This window comes from Humulus lupulus, chromosome 3 (genome assembly GCF_963169125.1).
Source record: "Humulus lupulus chromosome 3, drHumLupu1.1, whole genome shotgun sequence".
NCBI lineage: Eukaryota > Viridiplantae > Streptophyta > Magnoliopsida > Rosales > Cannabaceae > Humulus > Humulus lupulus.
The window spans coordinates 128,894,868-128,902,763 of record NC_084795.1 but is presented as its reverse complement, the minus strand read 5'-3'; the positions used below and the strand labels follow the sequence as shown (position 1 = coordinate 128,902,763).

The 7,896-nt window shown below is 33.5% G+C and overlaps 1 protein-coding gene and 1 long non-coding RNA gene across 2 annotated transcripts; both read right to left on the bottom strand.

Moving 5' to 3' along the window:
• Window positions 1-450: 450 nt before the first annotated feature.
• On the bottom strand, window positions 451-5,201 carry LOC133823142 (uncharacterized). Its single transcript, XR_009888159.1, has 4 exons — window positions 5,101-5,201; window positions 4,645-4,721; window positions 3,930-4,010; window positions 451-2,499 (listed from the first exon to the last, which is right to left on the bottom strand). It is a non-coding gene; the product is annotated as an uncharacterized LOC133823142 (long non-coding RNA).
• A 725-nt stretch (window positions 5,202-5,926) lies between these two features.
• On the bottom strand, window positions 5,927-7,319 carry LOC133825040 (regulatory-associated protein of TOR 1-like). The gene is made up of 4 exons (XM_062258040.1): window positions 6,674-7,319; window positions 6,433-6,591; window positions 6,221-6,337; window positions 5,927-6,088 (listed from the first exon to the last, which is right to left on the bottom strand). The coding sequence occupies exons 1-4, from the start codon at window positions 6,743-6,745 to the stop codon at window positions 5,927-5,929; spliced, it is 510 nt and encodes a 169-aa protein (XP_062114024.1). The 5' UTR covers window positions 6,746-7,319.
• Between the last annotated feature and the right edge of the window lie 577 nt (window positions 7,320-7,896).

Genomic DNA, 7,896 nt, shown 5'->3' with positions numbered 1-7,896 from the left:
AGTTCTACATGATATGCAACTGGAACAATATCAGAGAACCATGAATTGTATTAAAGAAATTCAAAAGCCATCCAAAATATTAATGTGCTTACTTAAATAATGTTTATTTTTTATAGTCATGGTTAGTGTTGTTTAATGATCTTGGTTCAACTATTCATATCATAGTACACAACGAGCTCGCTGAGAATAGTACACAGTGGACACTTGGCCCAAATTATCTTGGGCCACTAGCCCAACTCAAGCAAAAAATTTGAGAATATTAAATTTAAGAAACAAGCCATAAAATGAAACGCAAAAGCTAAAAATCAAGTATTTAAGCATGATGAATATAGTGTTTGCAGCAAGAGAATTCAGGGAAAAGCTACTTAAATATTTTATCTCATGAATCTTGATTATCTTTGCTATGGATGAGTGACTAACATGGATCGAAAGAATTAAAATGAACCCTTCCAGTGGATTCAGTTGGGGAGGGTGGTGTGCCAAGCAAATGAGTCATGAGATCCAATTGGTGTATCACATTTTCCCAACGAAACAGTGGTTTTCCTGTAAGCATTTCAGCAAATACATCCTATGCTCCAAATATCTATTGCAGGAGTGTACTGAAGACAAAAAGTAGAGGTCTTAGACTCTTAGTATTAGAAAAAAGTACTAAGCAACCATACACTTGATATTTTTTTTTAAAATTTGAACACTGAAAAATGATCTTCATTGTGAATAATCATTATTCAAGACAATAATCAGAAAACAAACCAGCAAAATAAAAAAACAGCAAGCAAACAAATTCTGTAGTCTGAGAGCATAGCATTAACTAAAATAACTGTACAACCTGAAAACCAAAAATGCACTAGATCAGAAAACAGGATAACCCTCCATAACAACCTGGAAATGTTGAAGGGATGGCCAGTTGAGTCAAAAGTATGGGAAGAAATGATTGGGAATATCTTGGCTTCATACCAATTAGACCAATAAGCAATGGGATTAATTACATAAACAAACAAGAAGAAGCCTACTAAGATGTTAATGATAGCAAATCCTGGTGTGGCTAAAGGACTGCCAAGAAACCCTGCAACCGTGGACCAATCAAGGACAAATGAGCATAGTCCATAATCCAACAATAATTGGCAGTTGAAAAATTGATAAATTCACTCTTGTAAATTATTGGTCTTATGTAAATTATTATAAATTCACTCTTTATCAACATAACTCAAGAAAAATTAAAATTTAACCATGTCATGCTGTTGAAAACATCTTCTCCAATATAAAATATCATCCAACAATGCCTACATGAATGCAAGCATCATCTTAAGTCCAGCCATTTAGAAAGGAAAGTAGATATAGCATGGTGTTGTGTCTATCAAGAAATCAAAATGATCTATTTTTATTGCCTAAACCGATTAAAGTTCCAACTGGAGCTTTTAAAGCAAAAATAAACAAGAACTCAACTTCCGATGACACGCATGAAAAGTTGAATACTTGAATTCAAGTGTCAAAACTCAACATGTTCACATATATTATGATGCATTCAGAATCAAGAAAATTACTGAATTAATAGAACATGACCAGGAAAAAGTATGAACTTGCTCTCCTCCAAGAGAGAAGACACAAGTATCATATCATGAACAAAACTGCCAAGACTAAAGGGAAAAAAACTAGTAAGAATAAAAATTTTACCACCCAAATGCAAATCCTCCTCGCCATCACCAGGAACAACAAACCTACACTGCCCTGATGAAGAGGCAGCCATTGGAAAAAATGGATGAAAGGAGAAGCCATTGACAGTATTTGAGGTGTCACACATACAAAAATAAGTTATAAAGGAAAGCGCAAGTCATCTCTATTATGAATTTTTCCACATTCTAGTGGACCAGAGTATATCTAATGCAGCTTGAAAGCTTGATACCCATTGCCCAGTTTTTAGATCATATATATGAATAGAACCATCCTGAAACCAAAACATTAAATTAATAGAAGAAAAAATGAAGGATTGTTTTGCTTAGGGAAACTTGCAATCATCTCATTTGGTTTCAACTATCATCTAAAATTGTGTTTCGGCCTATGCCTTGCAGCAGTCACGATAAGAAATTAACCTAATATAAAATTATATTTAAACCACTTTAGATATTTAATTAAATCATTTTGCAACACACAAAAGTATTAATGTGAAGAGGCTTTGCACTATTTGAAATTTGGATGGGTGCACTATGGGTTTGCATATATTTCAGATTACTTCTAAGATTCATTTGGCGATAGATTGTGGGAAATTGGGAATAGGCATGCTAAAAAAATGTCAACCAAAAGCAACTTGAGAATATGATGGTATGGTGGAATAAAATTACAATTAAAAAGTGTAATTTCTTCAATTAATTATAACCCAAATCTGAAAGTACTTGGCCATATGAAAGTTGAGATGCTACCTGACCACCTATACCAAGATGCTAGCCTTGTGGTTCAATATCAAATGATATCCGTTGGTTGGTGTATTCTGATGATCTATATAGCCTATAAGTAGGTCCAAACGAAGTGAGTACAATAGATTGAATTTATAATGTATACTAATAGAAAAAGGTCACACTAACAAACAGATGGCATGGACCCCTTGAGAAGTTAGTGTTGTGACTGTGTAAATATATATGATCTATTAACTACTTGAAAGTCCTACTCATTTAATAAGAAAGAGTTTTCAAGTACCTATGTTTTCTAGTTTAGTTAAGCTTAAACATGAGAAATTTTGGTAATTAAAATATATCTGTTGTAATAGATTAATATACAATTTTAGCTATGGAAACATCAAAGTTTCCTCCCATAAGTATGTGCTAATTCAGCTACATAAGCTGTCAAGCATTCTAATCTATACATACCCATGTAATTCTATGTGTATATATATGAGCCGCATACTAAGTAGTAATGATGGCTCTATTGCCTAGTAATACAAGTTTTATTTCCCCTGTTTTGGAAATACTTTGCACATCTCATCAATCTTTAAACTTTCATAGTTTTTCTATCTCTGTAATGACTAAAAGGAAAGCAAAGCTCTTAAAAAATATCCCTCAGAATATGAGCCATGAAAATGGCTACTACTAGTTCTATAAAGCTATAATCAAAATCAAATCATGCACTGGCATGATGACACTACTAGAATCAGAGTCAAATTATACATTGGTATGATTTAAGTTATGAGACTCAAATATCAAGAGTGTTGGTGATCAAATTCAGTGTTTACTATAAAAAAAAAAAAAATGTGCAACCTAAATCTCCAAATGATTTATCATTTCAAATAATTTGTTACCAACTATAACATTGATATTAACCAAAAGGGTATCCAAAATATGTGATTCCCTAAAATATCACAACAGTGAATAAAATTTTCCTTTCATTTTAGACACATCTCTCAGCAACCAAACTGTAGAAAGAAAGTTTTATGTTTAAAAGGAGCAACATATCAATTCAGTTGTGATTGACAACAATAAGTCGTGATTTGAAAGAAAAAAAATCTATCTACATCTTCTTTAACGAGACTCAAAGAAGACAAACAACAACAAAAATATAACCTAATTTAAATCAAAGAAACATACAAGAATTTAAGGGATTGACTTCTGAGTTTTTTTATTTTTTTATCTGAAGGACTTGTTCCATGCATTGTCTTACTGGTTGGTCTACATTTTTTTCCTGAGTCCCCTAGATGGCTGGTATGAATTGGATCAAAACTAAGCTTAGAGAACATAGAAACTTTGAAAATTTCGACAACCCCTAAATTATACAAGCAAACAGAGCAAACTAACCCAAACAAATTGACATGGAACCTAAAAAGGCCAAGAACTCCAAGCTAAAGCTCCAAATAAATAGTGGTATTACAATAACAATTTAAGAGAAAAGAAAATTATATATCTGGCAACAACATTCACAATCACTTCATTGTATAGTTGAATTACCTTAACTGAGTTCAGTGGACCAAGCTTTGAACATTCTTCCTGTATGTCAGCCTCTAGTTCTTAACGTAAATTTTCATCGGCCTGAGAAAGATGATTTTAACATTCAATTTCATACAAGAATGAGTTGATTCAGATGCACAAGGACTAGTCACTTTTTCTCAAAGAAACTTTGACAATTTTATTTTTAACTCACGGTAAAAGACAGATTGACATTTGTATCCACTAAATATGGCATCTTTACTCTTTTTTTTTCAAAAAGAGAAGTATAACTATCACCGGCATTTTGTTTCGGAATTTTTATAATAATATCATTTTTATTTAAGTCAACTAGTACATATAATTGTCCAAGACGACATATTAAAGAAAGAAAAATCAGTGTTATCCTATAATCATAATAGGTTATGTGGATATGGACAGGACATAATAGAAATCAAAAAATTAAATCCAGAAACTCCTAAAAGAGTAACTATGTATCTACATCACTAAGGTAAGCACATTAGTTTTCAGAAAGATTTCCTAGGCAAGCAACTTACAACTAAATAGTTAAGAAAAGGTTAATCTCAAAAGGCATTATTCATTTGTCAATCATGTGCAGCCAGTAACAAAGGTGGATACTTTTGTTAGCATAAAAGTTCGCATTACAACTAGTGTGCAGCAGGACTAGTAAATAACCATTGAGAAGAGAGTTTAAAGCCATAGACATTATTTAACCTACCCTCATTTCAGCAGGCATGAACATATAACGAAGAACAACAGTAGCTGGAATAGACAACTTTGCATCATCACAACCACCTGTCATACAGATGATGGTTTAATGGTTGATGAAACAAAGAAAGAATATAACATAGTTTATGAAAAGACTACTTCCAAGTATATATCATGAGCAACTTAAAAGACGATAATGTTTCACTAAAATTCAGGGAAGTCCAAAAGGCAACTCAAATTGAAGCAATTCAGCACTTATGAAAGAGAAATTAACTTGCAAGCCAATATGCACAAGGATCTAAAGCACTAAAATTTGACTCTAAAACAATATTGACGAACACTGGAATTTTTTCAACAGTATCGTATCAATATTAAGAAAGGAAACAGAGTGAGAACGTAAACAGCATGCAATATAAGGTCACTGAACTATTAAATAGAGCATTTAAGAGTACCATAAAAAGCTTACCCCATCCAAGCATCTTATCTTCCACCTTCTTAAGTTTCTTTTTCTTCTTGTTGTCAACTTTCTTGGAAATAAATGTATTCCCTGTGTTAAGAAAAAAATGAGATTACATTAATGAGTCACTATAAGCCCCATAAGGACAACAAAACTAGTCATTTAAAGACATCTCAAGCAACAAAGTTCCTTTCTAAAACACTATGTTTGGTGTACAATGATGCATTATCATCGAATATAAAAGATGGAAAATGAAACATCTTCAAAGATTAATGAAAGAACTAGTCCTTGGTCCCAAAAATCTATCAGCAACTATAAATTCCATCAGAAAATAAAACCAAGCAAAATCTGATAGTTACACAATGCACCCATCAGAAATTGATCACAAATTTGAAAGAAGAAATAAAAACTAATAATGAGATAAGCACAAATCCAAACACTTGAAGAAAGCCTAAAGGATTGACATGGTCAAAATATGGTTATATAATGTAAGCAGAATCCACAGACGACATTATAATGAATGTATGTCTTAAGCATGGAAATATATACATTTGTACAAGTACATAAAATATAATACACTCTCATAGCATGCTAATCATGCACAGTACTCTACACTATCACTAACCATGCTAATCAAAAGGTATTGCAATTTCTAACTTCCTACAGCTTTAAACAAATAGCACAGCTAAAAGACTTTCAGTTGACAAACTAAAAATAACTAGGAAGCAGCCAATATGGAATAAACACCACAAGGCAAAACCAGAAAACTGCATGATCTCAAATAAAGATGCATCAACGCGATAGGCGATCCTAATAGACGAACAAGGAAAGAAGCTCACCATCTCAAAGCCATCTTAATAGGTGTTGTGACACAAGACGTAAACACATCTGTAGGAAATTCAACACTTTGTGGAAGAGTCTCATGTGCTTCATATGCTTCAAGTAGAATGCAATCCCTTGTGGATCCAGAGGAGCTAGAAGCAACCCAATCATGAAGCTGCCAAACCATCAAATCAAGTCACTATATATATATAAATATCTGAATTACAGATAATGAATTCATGTCACCTAGCAACTTAATTATCAATACATATATCAATTCATTATACGTTTTGAGTTAAAGCTTTACCTCAATAAAAGCATTCACAATATTCCTAGCCGTAGAGCAATCAAAAACATATATGGAGGGTGTCTTCAACCAGGAATCAAGGTCACTGATTGGCAAAGGGATATACTGTGTATAACTCTGCAATACCAATAACATTTGTGAGAAACCAAGCAAGACTCTAGTGATTGACCTTAAATTAAACCACATAAAAGAGTTTCAAAGAAATAGAAGACCTTATTGAAAACCCAAATTTCACCACTAGAAGTCGGCTTAGGCACACCATGGCCATTATAATGAAATAGGACCCTCTCAGACTTGGCATATCGGCGACATGTATTACAAAGTTTCTTCACTTCATCCAAAGTAGGATCAGGCTGGACCTTATATCGTGCCTGCTCAAAGATCTTCAAAGGTAAATAAATTAAATCTAAGACAATATTATATGAACTCTGTACAAGCCAATAATATCCTCACCCTTGGTTGCCACCTTTCATACTGAGCACTCAAATTTTTCCCAATTGTTTTAAGAGCTTTCTGCAGTGCCATTGAAAAAGGATCTGCAAGCAAAGGATTACAAAAACTAGTAGTTATTCTACTCACAATTTGGCACAACCAATGTTATATATCAACTGAATTTCAAATTGATGAAGGTACATCACAAAACCCCATTTCAACAAACAATTAAGAGAAATAAATGAAATTAGTTGAAAAGATAAGAGTAAACTCATCTTTAGGTCGCCATTTCGAGACTAAACCACTATCTGATGGACCGATGGGAAGACAAGCCTCATGCCGAAATTCACACAAAACCACTGTTTGAGGCAAATAAGCTATACTCGTGGTAGTGGCAATCGTGCCATTGCCATAACTACTACTAGCAGTCTCCGAATCCATTCTCTGGGAACTTAAATCAACATCAGCATGGCTCGAAACGTACTCTTCTTCCAACTGTTTCGAAACAACCGCCACCGAAGATTGCGAAAACCTGGAGGCCATCAAATCCCCCAATGCCATTCAAATCGAAAAGGCCTCAATAAACAGAACCAACAGCTCAAGAAGAGATCTATCAACCCTTCCTTAATCGAGAAACCATAACTAAAAATAATTCAACCGATGAACACCAAAATGATTCAAGAAGAAAAAAGAAATGGAATACAAGAATGATTTAGTTGTCAACGAAGCCGCTGAACCAGCGGTGCATGGAGAGTCGTCTAATGAAAGAGAGAGAATCCAGCTTGAGAAACCCTAGAAAGCCCAACAGACTTCTCTGAAAATCCTAGGTCGGGAGAAAGAAGATTTGAGCCGGATAAAAAAATAAATAAAATGAAAATAATAATAAAATAACAGTGGCGACACAAACAAAACAGAAGGGAAAAAAAACTGAGCAAAATAGGATTTTGTCAAAGAAGAGGAAACCAGAAAAAGAAAGAAAGGAAAAAAAGAAGAGAGAGAGAGTATATGCGAGCCGAAGAAGAAAACGGGGATTGACTTCGGAGACATAGCCGAAGAAGAAAACAGGGAAAATAATAAAACAATGTAATTAAAAAAGAATTAGCTGGGAAAAAATATAACTTTTACAAGTTATAGGCGCGCACCCAAAATAATGTACCGCGATTTTTTCCTTTTACCACATATAAGTATATAATAATACTTTTTCAGTACTATTATATTTTTATGGTATGAAAAGGGGTATTTAG

What these genes read in the sequence shown, in the direction of transcription:
- LOC133825040 (XM_062258040.1), bottom strand. Translation starts at nt 6,745, where the DNA reads ATGGCACTGCAGAAAGCTCTTAAAACAATTGGGAAAAATTTGAGTGCT. An exon ending in ATGAAAGGTGGCAACCAAGG is followed by an intron (nt 6,592 to 6,673) that starts GTGAGGATATTA and finishes ATCTTTGAGCAG; the next exon opens with GCACGATATAAGGTCCAGCC. An exon ending in TTGTGAATGCTTTTATTGAG is followed by an intron (nt 6,089 to 6,220) that starts GTAAAGCTTTAA and finishes ATGGTTTGGCAG; the next exon opens with CTTCATGATTGGGTTGCTTC.